This window comes from Lucilia cuprina, chromosome 4 (genome assembly GCF_022045245.1).
Source record: "Lucilia cuprina isolate Lc7/37 chromosome 4, ASM2204524v1, whole genome shotgun sequence".
In the NCBI taxonomy this organism is placed as follows: domain Eukaryota; kingdom Metazoa; phylum Arthropoda; class Insecta; order Diptera; family Calliphoridae; genus Lucilia; species Lucilia cuprina.
In genome coordinates this window covers 42,213,060-42,232,827 of record NC_060952.1, presented here as the reverse complement: position 1 = coordinate 42,232,827, position 19,768 = coordinate 42,213,060, and the positions used below count along the sequence as shown (strand labels likewise).

Genomic DNA, 19,768 nt, shown 5'->3' with positions numbered 1-19,768 from the left:
TGGGCCCTTCTTATAATACGCTTTATTGTTGTTGCTTTTGTAAGAGGTTGGCTGTAACTGGATGTTCTTCCCTGGGGAAAAACTTCCGGTTGATATAGCTGTTGCTGAGTTGACAATATTTGGCCGATTGAGAATCGGGTTGTTCTGGAGCGGAGATTAAATTGTCATGGGAACTACGCTTTATTGTTGCTGGGCTTGCTGTAACACCCAGTTTTTATATAAGGGGGGATATACTCTATTTGAATTTTTAAGTCAAGAGTTGACTTAATTTCGAGAAATGCACTACGGAGCTTCTAGATAATAGATATATGGAAGATCATACGGTCGTTTTAATTATCAAAATACTTATTTACAACGTCACCCAATTTAGTCCAATCTTTATTATTTTAGACTCCATAACATTTCTCGGAATTTAGTGTCTTTATTATATTCTCATAAAATTCGGTATTCTGCCTTTTAATGCGAATGGAATTTTTGTTTGTTTGGTAAAAATAATTCTGCATTTCGATTTTGTTTATTGTTGGAATGCCTAGGACTAGGAGGAATATTTATAAACGCCATATTTTTAATTGTGGATATAAAATCATACCTGGGGTTGTGGGTATTGTTTTATAACTTATTAACTTCTTCCTTGTGAAGTATACATAAATAAAAGTGAACATCTTGGTCCAATATATGAAGTTGATAAATTATTTTTTAGAAAGAATTACACAGACCAACAAAAAATTTTGATTTCAATAATTTGATTCAAATCAAATGATAAAAACTTCATTAAATATGCATAAATTGGTTTATTTTTTATATTTTTTCAACACTTTAATTTTTGTATATCACACAAAAAATTATTTTATAAATAACTAAAGAATTTAAATTAAAAAAAGGGAAACAAAATTAATGATAATTTTGATTTACAATTAATTTATGGCTTTTGTAAAAATATTTATGTATGTAATTAAATATTATACATAATTAAATGTTAGAAAATATTTTTATGTTTGTTTAATTATATTCAATTATAATATGTATAAGTTTCTTTCTTTTAACAACTAATTAACAAGAAAAAAAATCTATATTTAAATATATTTCATAATAGTCATACGCACTAGCTAAATTTTATAAATACATGTTATATGTGTTTTTAAAGAATAATTTAAAAAGAATTTTAAATTTATTGCTTTAAAAAATGAATTATTGAAAAATGAAAAAAGCGAAATACCAAATCGAAAATTAAATATATAAACTTCTTGTATAAAATTACAAGAAACGTTTATATGTTGTTGGAGCAAAAGTTTGTACTTTTTTATTTCTTTTGTTTTAATAAAATAAAATTTTTAATTTGGTAAGAAGCTTATTTAACACTAAATTATGATTTACAATTAAATTTCATGTTGCTTGTTGTTTGTTTTGAAATGTGAATGTAAAATTTTAGTGTTCGAATAGTATGGTCATTATGGCCATTAGGGCAATGCCAGCTAATAAAGCCAAAAATTGTTTAATTGATTCAAGACGATTGCTTTCTTGCAATAAATCCGGTAATACTGTAACCAAAGCTATGTGTAAAAAGCCACCGGCAGTAAAGGGCATAATCCAAGAAGTGCGAGCCTCTGTAAATAATAAATAAAATAAGTTAAAAAAAAAAACATTGCTTTAAATAAAAATAAATATTTACCCATGGCTGAAGTAACACCTGAACCACCAATGGCCACTAAAGCACCTAAAAGCCCAGCTCCAGCGGTTAATAATTGAGCGCGTGCCGCATCCCAACGACTAAAACCGGAACGTAAAAGAATAGCAAAATCACCTACTTCATGGGGAATTTCATGTACTAAAATAAACAAATAAATTAATTATTAAAAAATGTTTACTTTTTGTTTTCTAAAACAAAAATACTTACACAATATAGCAAATGTTGCCAAAACACCATGACGAAATGAGACCAAAAATGAACCAGCCACTGCTAAACCATGTGTAAAATTATCTATAGAATTTGCCATAAGATTCAAATAACCAGCCACCTTTTTAGGTTGATCTTTACTCTTTTGCTCACGTTCACGCAAAAAACAACCATTGGGAACGTCTTCTATGTCACAGCCTTTACCACCACAACTTTCTGAGGTTTCACCTTCCAATAGTTTACCTCCCCTGCGTCGCATTAAACAATTGGCAATTTCTACACATTTGGGTTGAGGATTTTCTTCGTCGGCATTTGCATAGCCAGAAAAGATTTTCTCTACTATTGTGAAAATTAAAATACCAGATAGTACCCAAAGGCCAGAGTTTAGAGAGGGGTGACCAGATGTTGCTAGGGAGAAAATAAGGAAATAAATTAGTTTTAGAAATTTTAAAATCTAGAAACGTTAGTATGAAGAACTATAGGTATTTTTTAGAGCAAATAAACAGAAAGCAATATAAATGTTAGATTACAAAAAATTTTCATTTAAAAATTATATTTTGAGACAAAAATTTAAAAGTTCATTTAATTTTAATGGATTTTCATTTAATCATTTAACTAACTGATATTTTTTTTATTAAAAAGCAACTTTACTTACTCTTTTCATTGTCACCTTCCCACGCCTCCGGCAATAAATGCAGAAAAACATCACCCAATAGACCACCGACAGCAAAACTAAGTAAAACTCTTAGGAACTTTGATTCACCAGCTAAAATAAGAAACAACAAAAAAAACATAAATAACTTTTATTAAAAAAAAAACAAAACACACAATTTACTTACGATCTTTGTATCCTTGTTTATTTAATTTGTCATCTGTTGGTATTATAAGCAGCGGTAAAATACCACTTAAACCTATAACCACTGAACCCAATAGAGAAAATACCCAGGGTGTATATTCGAAACCCTTAAAATATTCGGGCACATATTGATTTATCAAATGTGTATATAACATAGTTATATGTTCATCAAAAAAACCGTTTGTGGAATTCATTTTGAAATGTGTTTGGAAGCTGTTGTTGTGGTTATCTTTATAGTTAAACTAAAATTAATAATATCACAATGGCGTTGTTGCACTTTTATACAAATTCTTATCGGTTTTCAAAAGCTGGGAAATAACCTTATTATCCGTGGTAATATCACAATATAGCGAATGTTTACATATAATTCTTAGAATTTTGTCTCATCGAAATCGGTAGAATATCCAAAATTTTAAAATTTTTTTTTATTTCCTAATAGAAAGTATTTTGTAAATATCTGTAACGATAATAAGAAAAATTTCATTATTTTATTAAATATGAATATGACAAATTATTATTATTAATTTTAATAAAAATATATTGTTCCCTATGGTAAGTACATAGTTGCATAAAATTCCCTAGCAACATTTTACTTAATAAATACAATTTTTTTCAAATAAAATATCTTAACTTTTATGTCATTTATTTTGAAATGTTAATACTTTTTATCCATTCACCATCAAAGGGGTCATGTATGGCCAATGCGTCCATTTGTCTAATAATAAAAGAGGACTTAAATACTCTATGATAAGATAAAAAATACCTGACCAGTTATAAACAACAAAATATAATAGAACAAAAAAATAAATAAAAACGTGAAATTATCTTATCATTTTTAGTTTAATTTAGCAGGTTTTATAATGGATGCTGCTGTTAGTTAAATAATTTAAACCCAATATTTTTTAATAGATCTTTTTTAAGGTCTTTTACTATTCTAAGGGACGGATATTTCCAAATTTTGTACATTTTTTTAACTTTAAGTGTAAAATGAGGACTTTATATATATAACTACAATAGTTACCAAAATAATGGTCCCTGAACTGTGAATCAATCGACAATGCTAACAAACTATCCAGATTCCGACGGATATTATTCAAAGAGTTATAGGTTAGTTTTCTTGAGTTTAAGTGTAAAATTTGGAACTCACATGTATATCTATAAAAGTTAAAAAACAAGTTAGAGTGCTATATTCGGCTGTGCCGAATCTTAAATACCCTCCACCAGCTACTTTTATGTTATTAATTTTCTAATTGATCAAATATTTCTAAAAATAAGTTTTCTCATGTCTTTAATAGAAAAAATCCCAAAAGTTAAATCTATTACAATTCCAAGATTTATTGAACATTTTAAATTTAGTAATTTGCATGTAATTTGTATGTATGTGTGTGAAAGATTTAGAGATTTTCAAAATACAAATACGTATATAATTATGTTCTACACAAAATATTGTTCAACACAAATTGATAATGCTCTTTAAATACGGTTAAAGCGATTTTAGGGTCCTGCCCCTAATATAGGAGAAATAAAAGTATACAAAACTAATATTTTTGTCAAATTAAGTATCAATAGCTTAATTTGGTAATAAGTAATGTGCGTTTAAGAGATTTTCGTAAAAGGACTTTGTATGGGAGCTATGTCCCTTTATGTATATAAAGACAAAATTTCTGAATTCTGTATCTATATCATTAATAATTATTATGATTCTAAGTGATTTTCTGGACCTAGTATAAGAGCTATGACCAAATATGGACCGATCGTAAAACAATTTTATAGTAAATTTATGTATATAAGAGCAATATTTTTGATAAATGTATGGATATCAATATTTAGTTATGAGTTATGTGGGTTTTTATGATTTTCGGAAGGGAGCTATGACCAATTATGGACCGATCCAAAAAAACTTTCATTGTAATATTTCTGTATATAAGAGCAATACTTGTACCAAATTTTATATCGATATCTTTGGTAATGAGTAATGCGCGTTTAAGTGATTTCGGGAGGGGGCCTTATATGGGAGCTATGACCAAATATGGACCGATCGAAAAAATCTTTCATTGTAATATTTCTGTGTATAAGAGCAATACTTGTACCAAATTTTATGTCTATATCTTAATTTAGTAACGAGTTGTGCGCGTTTAACTGATTTTCGGGAGGGGACCTTGTATGGGATCTACTGCGCGTTTAACGGATTTTCGGGAGGGGACCTTGTATGGGATCTACGGCCAATTATAGACCGATCCAAAAAAACTTTCAATGTAATATTTCTGTATATAAGAGCAATACTTGTACCAAATTTTATATCGATATCTTAATTTAGTAATGAGTTATGCGTGTTTAAGTAATTTTCGGGAGGGGACCTTGTATGGGAGCTATGACCAATTATGGACCGATCCAAAAAAGATTTAATTTTAATATTTCTGTATGTAAGAGCAATACTTGTACCAAATTTTATATCGATATCTTAATTAAGTAATGGGTTATGTGCGTTTAAGTGATTTTCGGGAGGGGACCTTGTATGGGAGCTATGACCAATTGTGGACCGATCCAAAAAAGCTTTCATTGTAATATTTCTGTATATAAGAGCAATACTTGTACCAAATTATATATCGATATCTTAATTTAGTAATGAGTTATGCGTGTTTAAGTGATTTTCGGGAGGGGACCTTGTATGGGAGCTATGACCAAATATGGACCGATCCAAAAAATCTTTCACTGTAATATTTCCGTATATAAGAGCAATACTTGTACCAAATTTAATAACGATATCTTAATTTAGTAATGAGTTATGCGGGTTTAACTGATTTTCGGGAGGGGACCTTGTATGGGAGCTATGACCAATTATGGACCCATCCAAAAAATTTTTCCTCTGAATAAATTCTATTGCCATAAAATTTCAATTTCCAAAATTTTGTGTAGATATCGACATTACGACGGAAGTTATTAACAAAAAACCAAAATTTCCGGGAATTTGTACTTTTGTATGGAAGGTATATGAAATTGTGGACCGATTCTAGCGGTTTTACGCAGAGATAAAGCTCTTATGTGAAAACGAATGTGTGCCAATTTTTATGGAATTATCTTGCATAGTTTTCGAGAAAACTACATCAGAATGTGCAAAAAATGCCTATTTTTTTCGAGGTTGTTTCAAATTTTGATTCATAACTTTTCCCAATATGAACCGATTTTGCCCATTTTCAATACCAAACAACTTAGGAAAACGAAGAACATTTTGGGTGAATTTGGTTAACTTCTATTGCTTCGTTTTATCGTGAGCGTGTTTTACACAGACAGACGGACAGACGGACATAGCTAAATCGACTCAGAATTTGATAAGGACCCAGAATATATGTACTTTGTTGGGTCTTAGATGAATATTTCTTGGTGTTACACACGGAATGACAAAGTTATATATACCCTCTATCACCACTGATGGTGGTGGAGGGTATAATAACCCAAAATAATGGTCTCAGTACTGCGAATCAATGAACAGTGTTAACGTGGCATCCAGACGGATACTATCCAAAGACCCAAAGGATTTATATAAATGACTGATAACTCATAGCAGTCTAGCTCTAAAACCCTACCTCTACTTATGAGACCACATATAACGGATTGTCTGACAACTACATATGTAGTTGATGACCAATGAAACTTCAAGTCTGGTAAAGCTGATTTTGTCAATTCTCAAGACATTTTCTGTAGGGGGACCAATCAAATCGAACTTCGAGTCATCAAACAAAAGCCCAATTAGAGTATCGCTTGGTGAAATAAAAAAACCCATTTTAACTATTTTCAATAGACCTCGTCCTTAGCCCAATAAAGTCGTACGTAGCAAATGTTTTAAGACTTGCACAAAAGCTTTACATGAACAGCCATCCATCCAGACATACGATCGGTCTTGGATACTTGTTCTAATCCCATAGGTATAGGTAGTTTGCATTTAGAATTGTAAAGTCTTTTAGTTTTCCAAAAAAATGCTTAATTAATAGATACTTTTTAAACATGTTGATGTATGATATGAATTTGTTATTATATTTGCAATATAAAACATATATTCGTTAAAAAAAACTTCAATATCTCCTGTAAAACATATTTTTCTTTAATAACTTCGAATCACAAACAGCAAATCAAAAAAACTTTTACTTTTAAAGGTTTGACACAATTTTTAAAAAAGTGTTTAAGATAAAAATAACATTAAGAACATTATAAATAAATGTAACAGATTTTTAAACAATATTTCAAGACCAAAACATTATTAAAGTTATAAATATTGTATTAATTTCATTAAGCACACACAACTGCACCAATCAAATATGAGAATGATGTAAATTCCCAAGGAAAGCGAGTAATACACAAAATCTGGTCTGTAGTATAACAAGTTATTGTTTAATTTTTTAAATGTAGCAAACACACATATTAATTTTAAAACAATAAGTATTAAGGAAATTAAAACTGTAAATAATTAATGCATTTTATATTTAAATAAATTTTAAATAAAACTTATAACAACTTTAACTACCAACACAAACCGTACGAAGTGTTAACATTAACTGAATTAAATTATTCCAAATTGGTTTATGGAAACTTCAATATATTGTTTAAACATATACTACTGACAGCAGACAAGTGTCTACAAATAAAATTTGTGGTGAATATTATGAAAAAAAAATATAACAATTTATTTCTAAAAACAAATCTATACTTTAGTTAAAGAAATATGAGCAAAATTGTTGATGATAAGATAGCCACACCATCAACATACTATAGAAGGCGAATAGAAATTATAAGCCCCCTTTTAAGTACCTATTGTCTGTCGGTAGAGTATGTAAATTCCCTAAAATTGACAGGCAGGACCCACATATAATGAGGGAAAGTGTGGACTTTTAACAAATCTAATTCTATGAATTAACAATTTCAACAAGTTAAACATTTTTGTTTTCAATTGATTGATTGATCACCAAATCCCAAAAAATATTAATAAAGGAGAGAATGGGCCGAAAAGTTGTTCACATGGTAATAAAATTAATTTTAAATATTAAATTACAAGTGTGAATGAATGAGTTTAAATTATAGAAGTAGCCTATTAATGCATTTATGGCTGAGTGCTATATAAAAATCACTGTAAATTTTCAATACTTAAATGGTTATTTTAAACTTTATAGCAAAATGTTATTGTTGTCATTTTTACTGTTGTTATTAATGATAAGAAATTAAATAATAAATAGATTTACAATTTGTAGTTTTTGACTTGTCAATCTCATATATACATATGTACGTACGTACGTATCGTTACCCGAAATGCAAAAGGGCGTAGCAACCAAAAAATTTTCCCTTACTGACATTTTTGCAGAGGCTAGTATAAGAGCGCCTTGGCCTTTTGCCCGACCACAGGTTAATGATGTTATCGATCTATAACTCCTTTGTGTGTTTTCCATGTTGACGGCAACATTCACCCGTTGTAAACAAGGAGTACACCAACCTAGGGGCCGTATATTCTCTTGAATTTAGCAACGCTTTGTCGGTACCTTCTAAGTAGGATCCTCTCCCTCGACAAGAACTTTGAGGAATTAGCCTTCGAAGGATAGGCGTCCCCCCAAATAGAATTGTTCTATGGGTTATAAAAATAAGTCGTGCAAAAAATTAGGTGCCGCAACGGCACCAGTTTTTATTGAAATATGTCCAAATTGGCATGTTTTTAAAACATCGGGCCGTTTAAGGGTTAATTAATTTTTTCACTATTATTGTAAACATCGATTGTTAATAAATAAATTTCTTAAGTTTTGTGATAATCTACCTAAAAATAGAAACAATTTCGACTAGTTTCCATAAAAAAATTGCAAATATTACAAAATTTGACCTTTGACCTTTAAAGTTTATGGGTTAATGGCGTCCAAATTGCACGAAACTCTTGATTTTTATTTAGAAATATGTGGACTAATAAATTTACAAAAGGTTCCATTTAAAATACGCAACAATATAATAAAAAGGCTAATTTTGCAAAATATTACATAAAAATGGGTTTTTCTCGAAATCCGCTGAATTAAAATTGCAAGTACCGGCAAACTATAAGAGGTATTGACCTAATTTTTTACTGTTTTATTCCCTAATCTGTTGTCCATAAATCCCTAGAGTTCTCCCAAAAATATTAAAATTTGTTTAACAAAGTATCAAAAAAACTAAAATTTGAATTTTGAAACGACCGTTAAAAATATCAAAATTTTTCGACCATAGCTGAGAACAGGTTTATGTTATTCTATAAGGACAAAAACTCATATTCAAGAAACTACAGATGTATTTTAAGTAATACAATTGTTTTATTAGAATATTTTCAAAAATGTGTTTATTTTCTTATCACATTTCGAATTCAAGTGCTCTGAGACACGATAATGGCCTGTGGAATTTTTAATAACTTTTACATCTTTCAAACAATTTTTGTGTTTTTTGTAACGCTAATTCTGTGTACATTACGATTCTTTGACAATAAAGTGCAAAACAAATTGTTTAATGACAAAACTTTTGTGAAAACTGAAAAATTGTATATTTTCCCCATGTAAATGCATCTTCAAACTTCAGAGTCGTTGCGGTACCAGTTAACATAGTCCTATTGACCTAAATTTTTGCACGACTTATTTTTATAACCCGTAAAACAATTTTAGGGGGGGACGGGCAAAATTCGAAACTTAGTTTTTTTGGAGCACTCTAATGTACAGTGCATAGTGGTACCATAAACTTTAAATTTTTTAATAAATTTAAAATTATTTCTTTGTCATTGGCTCAGTATAATAAACATTATTTACCGCTGTTATTATTATTTAAATCGAATTGTATATTATTATCTGGTAGTTTTGTGCAGTTTATCAATACTTATTTATAATTTAAATAAAATAATTATCATTGTTTATTTTTACTTTCTTTGTTTTCTTTAGCACACGAACAACAGTTTTTCCTACTGGGCTAAAAACATGCCAATATCTGTTTATTCTTATTTATTAATAATGCTTATTTAAATAATACATAAGTTTTAGTCCATTAACCTCTACAAAATATAGTGAATAATTTTAGCATTAATTAATACTGTATCTAAGTTAGTATTTTTTTTTTTAATAAAAAAAAACTTAATAAAGCTAGGTATGAACAGACCTAAAAATGCAAGATGTTTTAACAATGTTACAGTTTTGAGAGATAACAATTTAAATTGCATAAAAATGTCCACGTTAATAGAGATGAAATTTTTTGGTAGAGAATTTAAAAAAAATTATTGATTTTTTTCATAGAAAACAATTTTTTATTTATAAAAACTTCACGCAAATTTTGAAACCTTAATTCTTCTTCCATATATTTTGATTTAGTTTTTTTGTTTTCTTCTATTCTTCTATTATTTGACGATCTCTACTCGCTTAATATTATATTTCCAGGTTCAATATTATAAAAAATACCTTTTTAAGCACAAAAAAGTACCAATCAACTCCATTTTTATATGTTCTCAAATAGTGATATTGATATAAAGACTGACGGTCAGACGGACATGACTAAATCCACTCCACTATCTATATCATTCAGAATATACAACATACAGGTATACTTTATAAGATCGGAAAATTATATTATAGAAATTATAAACGGAAACGAAAATACCTCTGTTAGGGATATTGCGAATGGTGAATATCAGCGTGATAAAATAAAGTGTTTTGCTGATCTATAAATCGAGCTAAATCAGATATAAGAAAAATTAAGATAATCGTACAGGAGAAGTGCTACATTATTATTGGTAGTCATTGCTGACATTTTGCTGACCTGGCTTTTGATAGAGTAAGGCTCTTGATATAGTTAATTATTTACTTTTATTAACTATAGTTAATAAACTGCATTGTCATTATGGATTCTTCCGATCAGACTGTAAATTGGAGTATTCTTATCACTCTGATATAAGTCAATATATTGCTTGCAGTGGTCGTTCTTCTATAGTGCTTTCGGTGCTTTTTCTCAGGAATCTGTTCTGGTCCTCTTATTTTTTAACGTTTATGGATGACCTACTCAATACTCTATCGAATAACATGTGTCTTACATTTTATTTTGTTGATGATGTGCAGATCTGAATTTCCGGATGTGTTATAGAATATTATTAATTATAATGTTGATTTTTTGTTTAGCTGGATTTCTAATATTGACCTTTCTGTTAATCCTACATATCGTCATCTAAAATTCCAACGGCCTTTTCTAAAATTTTTAAAAATTTACAGGAGAAACAAAAAACTTTTGAAAATATTGTTTCTATCAACGCGATTTATTTGTGGTAAATTAACAAATTGTTTAATAAAGAAACCTATCATTTGTTATGATAGTTGACAATGGCGTATATAAAAATGGATTAATTGGACTTTTTTTACTTTTAAAATTTAAATGTATTTGTATTATGGTCGGAGGAGTCCATTTTTGGTGTGGACATTTGTTTTAATGCAATACATTAGAATCAACAATAAAATCTATTTTGATTTTTTGGATAGTTAGGGACGTTCGCGATTCAGGTAACGGTATGTAGTACGAATAAGGCTTTGTTGTTTGCTAATTTTGATTATAACAACTTCTCAGTAACTTTTGGCAGAGATTTGATTGAGTTTGTAGATAGAAAACGGCGTCATTCTGGATAATAACTTGAGTTTTAAAAATTCAGTAGATTTGATGCTTCCTTTTGATATTAAGATGAGGTTTGTCCAAGGACTTATTACGCTTATTTTTTTTAAATTAAAGAGTAACCTTGTAAATAGTTATGTCGCCATTTCTTCTTGACTCATTCTTTTGGAACATTATTATTATACCAAATTACATAATTTCAAGGAACCAGATATCAATTATCCTTAACAATTTCAAATTAAACTCACTAAAAAAAGAGCTACTTTTTTGTACTGATTTAATAAGTTATATTTTACAAAAATATTCGAGAGTGATAAATTCGTGGAAAAAGAAATATTTATGGATTGTTTTGAGAATTTATTATTTTTAAATAATATGTATTAAAATATATTTGTATCCATTTTTAATTCAAATTGTCATAGAGTACTTTACTTTATTTACTAATGGATCTATTTTAAGACAACAAGTGTTGCATTATATGTATTGTGATAATTAATTAAAATAATTCAAAATTGAAAGAATTTCGGTACAACTTAATCAAATACACTTGTTTAATACTTTATGTTTACTACTTATAGATTTTTGGAAAATATCTTCCTCTGCAAGATGAAAACCAACAAAAATCTCTTTCTAACACCTTAAGCATATTTTTACTGAATTATTTTCTATTATTGTGAACGTTAAATAAGATTATATGACTTTTAATATAGAAATAAATAACAGTTGTTTTTATTATGTCTAGCTTTAACAAAACCTAATACTAACGCATTTTTAACGATTAATTAGTATTTTTATTTATAGAGTTTTTGGTTAAAAAAGAAAGATAGATATTAGTAAAAAAAGCAAATAAAATAAACAAGTTTTCAAAATATTCTCATTAATTCATCTTCAATGTGGTTGGTATACTTAGTTTTTTATTTGGTTTGTTATAAATTTATTCCATGATAGTTAAATTTTGAAATAAAAACAAGTAAGAGTTCTATATTCGTCTGTTTGTTAAAAAAACAGTCAGTACCACAAAGTCCTTTTTAATATAACTTTCTTCAATATTGTTTCAATATTCAATATTATGGAAAATTCAAAAATTTACTTTTACTTTTTTCTACACACTTAATTTCATATTTCTAGGTTCAATATTATAAAAAATTCAAAAAGTACCTTTTAAAAAACAAAAATATACCAAAAAGTTCAATTTTTCTGGTTCTTACTTAATTTTGACTCTACATACTTAAATTAATGTTTCTTGGTTCAATATTATAGAAAATTCAAAAAGTACCTTTTGCAGAACGAAGAAGTAAAAAAAATCCCCATTGAATTGTTCTCATTTAATCGGGGCTGTACATACTTAATATCATGTTTCTGGGTTTATTATTATAGAAAACTCAAAAAGTACCTTTCGAAAAACGAAAAATTACCAAAACCGTTTTATATGTTCTCACCTAATTCAGAATCTACAAATTAAGTATAATTTTATGTTCTTAGGTTCAAAATTATATAATAGTCAAAAAGTACCTTTTGAAAAACGAAAATTACTAAAAAGTTCCCTTTTATGGGTTTCCACCTAATTTAGACTCTACATACTTTTATTAAAATAGTGCTTTTAAGTCGTCAATTCCATCATTTATAAAAAAATTTACTTTAACACAAACTTTAAAACCAATTGTTTAAACAAAGAAGAAGAAAAAAGAAACCATCAAGATTGCGTTCTTAGGTGACTGTACAAGAAGAAATAAAAAGAAACTGGTGTTGGTATAGTAGAATTTCAGACTAATACAACACCCGAGGGCACGATTCATCAGCAACAAAAAGTAACTCTATTGGTAAACATTTATACGTTTCAATGAAAGATATGTAGAAAAAAAAGCAGGAAGAAGTTTTACGGAAAAGTAAAAATAACAAAAATAATGAATAGTTGTTATATAAAGTTAAACTTGAAAAGTATATTACATATGTAACTACACAAATGAACTTATTTAATTGATTGTATGTTTATTACAACAATAATAATTGCTAAATAATTTAAACATTATTATGACAAAGACTCAATCAATTGATGTCTTTTCTATATACAATTGGCTTAAATATTTTATAATTATTGTTTTGTAGAAGTACATATAAACTCTTTATTCTGCATTGGCGAATTTTTGTATGCTTCTTTATTATGTGTTTTAAAAGATGTTTATACATACTTGCATATGTTTTTATAAAAGTTATGTTTGCGTAGGGACTAAGGTCCGATCAATACGGAAATCGGTATAAATGAGTTTTCTGTTTCAATTGATATCGAGTGCGAGATTTTGCCCCCTGTAGGCAAGTAATTTTGGAGAAAAGTATAAGTAGTTACTTTTTGGGTGAATAACTACTTAAAAATAACAGTTTAAAAATCTCATTACCCGACATTTCCGGATTTAAAACTGGTTTTACATGTATTTTTTGTTTGCTAGTCTATTCACTTACTCAATGCTCCATTAAAAGGTAATTTTATCATATTATCCCAGCAAAAAATCATTAATTTCATACTTTACAAACGACATCTTAATCACATCTAAAAATGCGATTATATATTTTTCGCTTTTATAAACCAAACACTTCACCTTGCGTTGAAAATATTTTCATACAAATTTTTGAAAATACAAAAAAAAATTTATATGAAAATTAAAGTTTTTAAGGGATTTACAAAATAACCCCGTTCCCGCACCGGAACGTCTCGGAGTTTAACAAACAAGCACCAAGGATTGTGAACCCAGCTACACCGACAAACAAAACAAAATAACCGCCTTAAATTTTTAACTATGTATTTTATTATTGTTTTAAATTTTAAGAATAATCATGATTTTCTGTTCCTGATTAAAAGCAATAGAAATTCTTAACAATTTTGTAAAAATCGAGAATTTTTTAAATCATCCTATAAATTGTGATTTTAAATACCTATATGTTATAGGGTTTGCGTGAAATCGAAGTAGTCCACTTTGGAGTGAATTAAATCGAGATAGTGAAGATTTAAATATCATTGATAAAATGAAAGATAAATAGGTACAAGTTGCTGGAATACTCTATCATTGTGAACATATCTTTAGTTTATGGTCAATGGTTCTTTTCTTCACGTGGAGTCAATAAAGCTCAATAATAGGGTAAGTAAAGCAGACAGACTCGGCTAGTATTCTTTCTAATAGTATAGACTTTTTAATCGAAATTACCAATTTATCCATTTTTAGCACATCTCTTAAAGTTTTTTTATTTAAAAATGATCTATTATAAATTATTTAACATAATATGAATAATACTATTTATTCACTATCAGACTTAAAAAACATTTACATTAGTTTTTAAAAACAATTATAAACAAAGAACTATGAAATAAATGAAAAATAACACTTACAACTTTATAATTTACAAAATGACGTTACAGCGTTTTATTTATACTGAGCGCGTATTAATAAAAACGAGTTTAATTTATTTACGTTATAACAATGACGTATTAGGAACACATATGTACGTATTAGCTATAGGTATATTTTATTTTAATTTTAGCACTTTTTTTGTTATTAATATTATAATTAAAAAACTATTAATTCTTGTTAAAATTATGTTTTCAATTTCCTTGTTAAATTCGACACATTTTTTTTTCTAATATTGTTGTTTGCAAATTAGTTTAATTTATTTTTTTATTTATAAATTAATTGAACCGGCAACATTTAGTTATTTTAATCCACACAAAACGACATCTTATCAATAAGACGCCTCAAAACCGTTTAATGTTGAAATTCGAACATAAAATGAGTAGAAGTAAAAAAATAAGATTCTTTTGTAAAACTATTGAGTTTGATGATCTTTTTTTGTTGTTTGCGTTTTTCTAGAAAATATCTTTAAAAAAAATATATATTAAATAAAGAGAGCATAGGTATCACAAATATTTATATAAAATACATGAGCTTTATTCTAACGAATTAATTTATCTTTTATTTGTTGTCATTTCATTATAAATTTTTCTAAATTCAAACTTAGAAATAGAAATTCGATCGTTGTTAATTTATACTAACTATATAAATTGTTTTTGTTTTTAAATCCTTCGGCCATTGTTTGATATTTTTTGCACTCTGCACTCTACTTTAATGGAGAAGACTGTTTAGCGTAGTGTAGTGTAGAGAATTGTCATTAAAATCAAGTGTGCTCGTGCTCATACATATCATTTATGAAATGTACATTTGTATTTATTTACCTAGACAATTGTAATTTTTGTGTGATTAAAAAGCAACAAAAAAAAATAACAATATGATTTTTGTTGTTTATTTCGATTAGTCTACTATAAATTCATTTGATGTGTCATGTTTTTTTGCTTCAGTCTCTTATCGCGAATTATTTCATTTTTGTTTATTGTTGCTGTAATACAAGTATGAGATTGCAGCTTGAGAAATTGGCTTTATATGTTAAGAGTGCAAAAATTAAATTTTGAAATCTTTCAAGAATTCAGATAGAATTGGGAATATAAATAAACTGCATAGGTATTATGTATTTCTTTTTACATACATATGTAAGGATGTATATACTTAAATTAAGGTATATAAAGTAAAATATTTTAAATAAGTTCAAAATATTGCGTTTTAAACAAAAATTTTTTATTTTGATTTGGTATAAGTCTGTACTTTACTTTAGGGTGCTTAATTAAATATTCAACTGAAAACCTGTATTCAATGATAAAATATTTTTTATTATTAAGTATAGGATGTTTAATATAAATTAATATTTTTTAACAAATTTTTGTCAAACTCTCAAAAATGCTTCAATAAATTTTAAAAAAATAGGAGCATTAAAAGATAATTAAACATCTAGCGTAATTATAAATCAAAAAATTTTTCAGTTTTGTTACCTTTAGCTACTTTTTAAATGTCACCATCTTGATTTTTAACATTTCTCGCACATATAGTCTTATAAATATACATACATGTGTTTAATTTTAACGCAAAACTAAATTAAGGGATTGAAAATTTATGACGTAGATTTTATCATGAATGTTTTTTAATAAAATTAATAGATTATGATGAAAAAAATTTGACAATTTAGCGCTCAGATAATTATTGGGAATTTTAAGGGATATCAAAAAATTATACCTATTCTAGAAATTTTCGTCCGTTGAAAAGAAGTTTTCCAAGTTTTAATTGTATAATCTTATATAGTATTCAATCATTCATGAAGTTACTGATTGTAAACAATCGAAGATAAAGCATCTGATCTTCGCTTAATCATAAATTATTTCCTAAAAACTAATAACGTGAACCATAAAACCACTACCAAATATTATTAAAATCAATTCTTAATTTACATATCTACCCTATTAAGGATCTCGTCAGTCTATTTGCAATTAATCTTTTCTTTAGATTTTGTTGGTTTTTGTATCATTATAATATTATATTTGTGCACCCTGCAGGTTTGTAGTCGATTTGAACGGAAATCGAGTGTTTGATTCGATATTACGTGGAGATCCTTTCATAATATGTCAGAGCCCCCTTAAAGAAAGATCTATCAAAATCAAATTTTTTAAACATCTCCAGTGGTTTAGGGCAAAAATTGAGATTTTCGACTCGAAATTTATATATGTGCATAATTCAACGATTGGTGTAAGATATCTCGAAAACATAATGTGATGAAACCTTTAGAAAAGTATACTCTGTTGGCATGTGTAATTTAATATAAAATTTTCTGTTTTTTTTTGTTCGCTGGGTTATTTCACTCACACTTTTTAATGATTTACCATTATCACATTATTCTCTTTTTAAACACGAAAAGATTTATCAATGTATATTTTTTATATCTTTTTATTGTATAAATTTTGATTTCTGGTTTTTAGCATACAATCTAATTGATTATTAATCTTCTACATAACAAAAGAAACAAAAAAAATGTACCGTAAGCAAAAATCAAAACAAATATGGCTGCAATAATAAATATGGTGGAATCAACAACAACCGAAGAAATGTCAATAGTAAACAAAAACAAAAATTAGTTAAAGAAACTCGCTTGCAAACAAGTAATTGAATTTAATGATAGTAAAATAATTATCAAATAATGATGATAAAATATACATGCTACCACTTAACTAAAAAGTTTTATAAAAAAAAAAAAATAATTGTTAACAAATGACGTTTTAAAAATATAGAAAATACCAACAAAGAAAATAGAAAATTACCATACCTGCTTTGGTTTAAAATTTGCAATTAAATAGTAATTGTATTTTATTTTCTTAGAATCACACGCGAAAATATGCTAAAATTTCGACTAAAATTTTGTTTACATTTGTTTGTCAACAAAGAAATTAATATAAATAAATAATCCAACAAATACACAAAAAGTTTTTTTGAACGATTTGTGTATGTTTTGCTGTTTTTGTTTTATTTATGTTGATAATGCGTAGTAATTTTTCACATGTATTTTTTTTTTTTTGTTTTTTCACTAGTTTACACTGAAACTGAGTGATTATTTCGTCGCAGAATTACCCAAGATAAATTAGTTAATAATTATTCACAAATGTTTCTATGCATATCATTCGAGTTTTATGTAATTTTTATTATTGACTTTTTTTTAATATTTGCACAATATACAATTCTTGAAATTATACTAGCGCTTCTCTATTCAATTGTGTTTAATGTTATTCACTTAACAACGAATTTTATAAAATATATACAACATTTTGAAAAACATTTTATATAAAGTGCCGTGTTCAAACCAGGGATGACAAATGTCATTTTAAAATCGTACAAAACAACATTAAAAATAGTACTTTATCAAAGTACTATGTATCAAAGCTCTCATAAATAAGCTTTACAAAATTTGTCTACTATTCGCAGCAGGCGGGTCAGATACATATTTAGATATACAAGAAAAATGGTGAAATATTAGAAATTTTGAAAAGCCAATTAAGTTATGTCAAGAGAAAGCGTTTAGTATTAGATATTAGGTTTTTTTTTAACATACTTACAAAAAACTATTAAAAATTTAATAAACTTGAAAAAACAATGAATTGTATATTTCCCTCTTCTAAAGTTTAAAAACAATAGACCGCAATTAGAATATTTAATTTATTGTAAGTTACATTTTAGATTATTATTCTTTCAGTTGGAAACAAAAGTTAAAATTTTTTAAAATAATTCAGTGGTACCATTTTATGCTTAACAAAATAAGTTTAATGTAATGTACAAACTTTGTCAACACTGACTAAACAAATATGGGGGACAGACAACTATGCCGACGAAAATTAACACGGCGTTGTCTACCACTGAAAGTTTTAGCGGCGGTTTAACATTTATTAATTTTGTAACAGTATTCATAAACCATTTTTAAAATTTACAAAAAAAACGTTATAAAATGTTTAAATTTTTCGGAATTTATTTATAATAACCTTCATATATAAGCAAGTTTTTATATGCATATATTTTTGCATATTTTAGTCATTAGAGCATTTTTTTTTTGCAAAATTTGTGTTTTTGGACAAAATTTTATATATTTATTTGTGCATATTTTGGTAATTTATTTGAAAGTTGGAGTTAATGGGGCTAAATCTATAAAATTTGATAAAATACATATATCGGAAATAAGTTAATTGTTAACGAATTCTAATCATAAACGTGGTTCATATAAAAGCGAAGAATTAAAGTTCTCGCAACATTCAAAGCAAAAATTTGAAGTTTATACGATTGCTTGATAACGTTGTAAAGGCTGACAACCGTTTATCACAGTTAATATAGGAGCATTTTTTGATATTATTTTTTGTCAAATTTTATAATATATTGTATAAAATATTACTTCCATATTTTCACTTTAAACAAATATTGATTTATTTTTGTTTTAATGTAGTAAAACAAAGTGATTTGTTAAAAAAGTTTATCTCTATTGTTGGGCCTTAAGTTATTTTCAGACTACAATACTGAGTATTAACACACTACAAATTAAAAATATTATGAAAATAATTCGGATTTTGAAAAAATCAATCCGAAAAATACATTTTATGTTTACACTATAATATTTGTAATATTTTTTATCCAATTTTTAATTGTTTATGCACTTTTCGTTCATATTTTTAATGTATTTTGCAATTTTTGTTTGTTTTTTATTGCATTTATAAAATACATTCCGAAAATAAAAAGTTTTTGAATTGTTTTAAAGAATTTATGAATTCCGACTGTATGCCAAAAAAAAATCAGTAATATTTTTGAAAATCAAATTACAAAATACCTTTAGCAGATAGCAAATAAAAAATACCTTTAGCAGATAGCAAATAAATATCGTTAAATACGACAACAAATTATTTCACTTTGTGGCTTAAAAATCGGTTGCTTTAAAATTTTAATACTAAACAGTTTGAGAACGATTGTTAAGAATCTTCTTATTACAAT

At 27.1% G+C, this 19,768-nt stretch overlaps 1 protein-coding gene across 2 annotated transcripts; it reads right to left on the bottom strand.

Annotated features, from left to right (window-relative positions):
- Positions 1-1,407: 1,407 nt before the first annotated feature.
- On the bottom strand, positions 1,408-17,633 carry LOC111677310 (zinc transporter ZIP13 homolog). Of its 2 annotated transcripts, none has more exons than XM_023438399.2 (6): positions 17,571-17,633; positions 2,734-3,207; positions 2,550-2,660; positions 1,895-2,302; positions 1,670-1,825; positions 1,408-1,604 (listed from the first exon to the last, which is right to left on the bottom strand). In XM_023438399.2, the coding sequence occupies exons 2-6, from the start codon at positions 2,942-2,944 to the stop codon at positions 1,426-1,428; spliced, it is 1,065 nt and encodes a 354-aa protein (XP_023294167.2). In that variant the 5' UTR covers positions 2,945-3,207; positions 17,571-17,633; the 3' UTR covers positions 1,408-1,425. The 2 variants fall into 2 exon arrangements, with proteins under 2 accessions (XP_023294167.2, XP_023294168.2); XM_023438400.2 differs by lacking the exon at positions 17,571-17,633 and adding an exon at positions 14,761-15,245.
- Positions 17,634-19,768: the final 2,135 nt, after the last annotated feature.

What these genes read in the sequence shown, in the direction of transcription:
- LOC111677310 (XM_023438399.2), bottom strand. Translation starts at nt 2,944, where the DNA reads ATGAATTCCACAAACGGTTTTTTTGATGAACATATAACTATGTTATAT. An exon ending in TAAACAAGGATACAAAGATC is followed by an intron (nt 2,661 to 2,733) that starts GTAAGTAAATTG and finishes TTCTTATTTTAG; the next exon opens with CTGGTGAATCAAAGTTCCTA. An exon ending in GGAAGGTGACAATGAAAAGA is followed by an intron (nt 2,303 to 2,549) that starts GTAAGTAAAGTT and finishes TTTTCTCCCTAG; the next exon opens with CAACATCTGGTCACCCCTCT.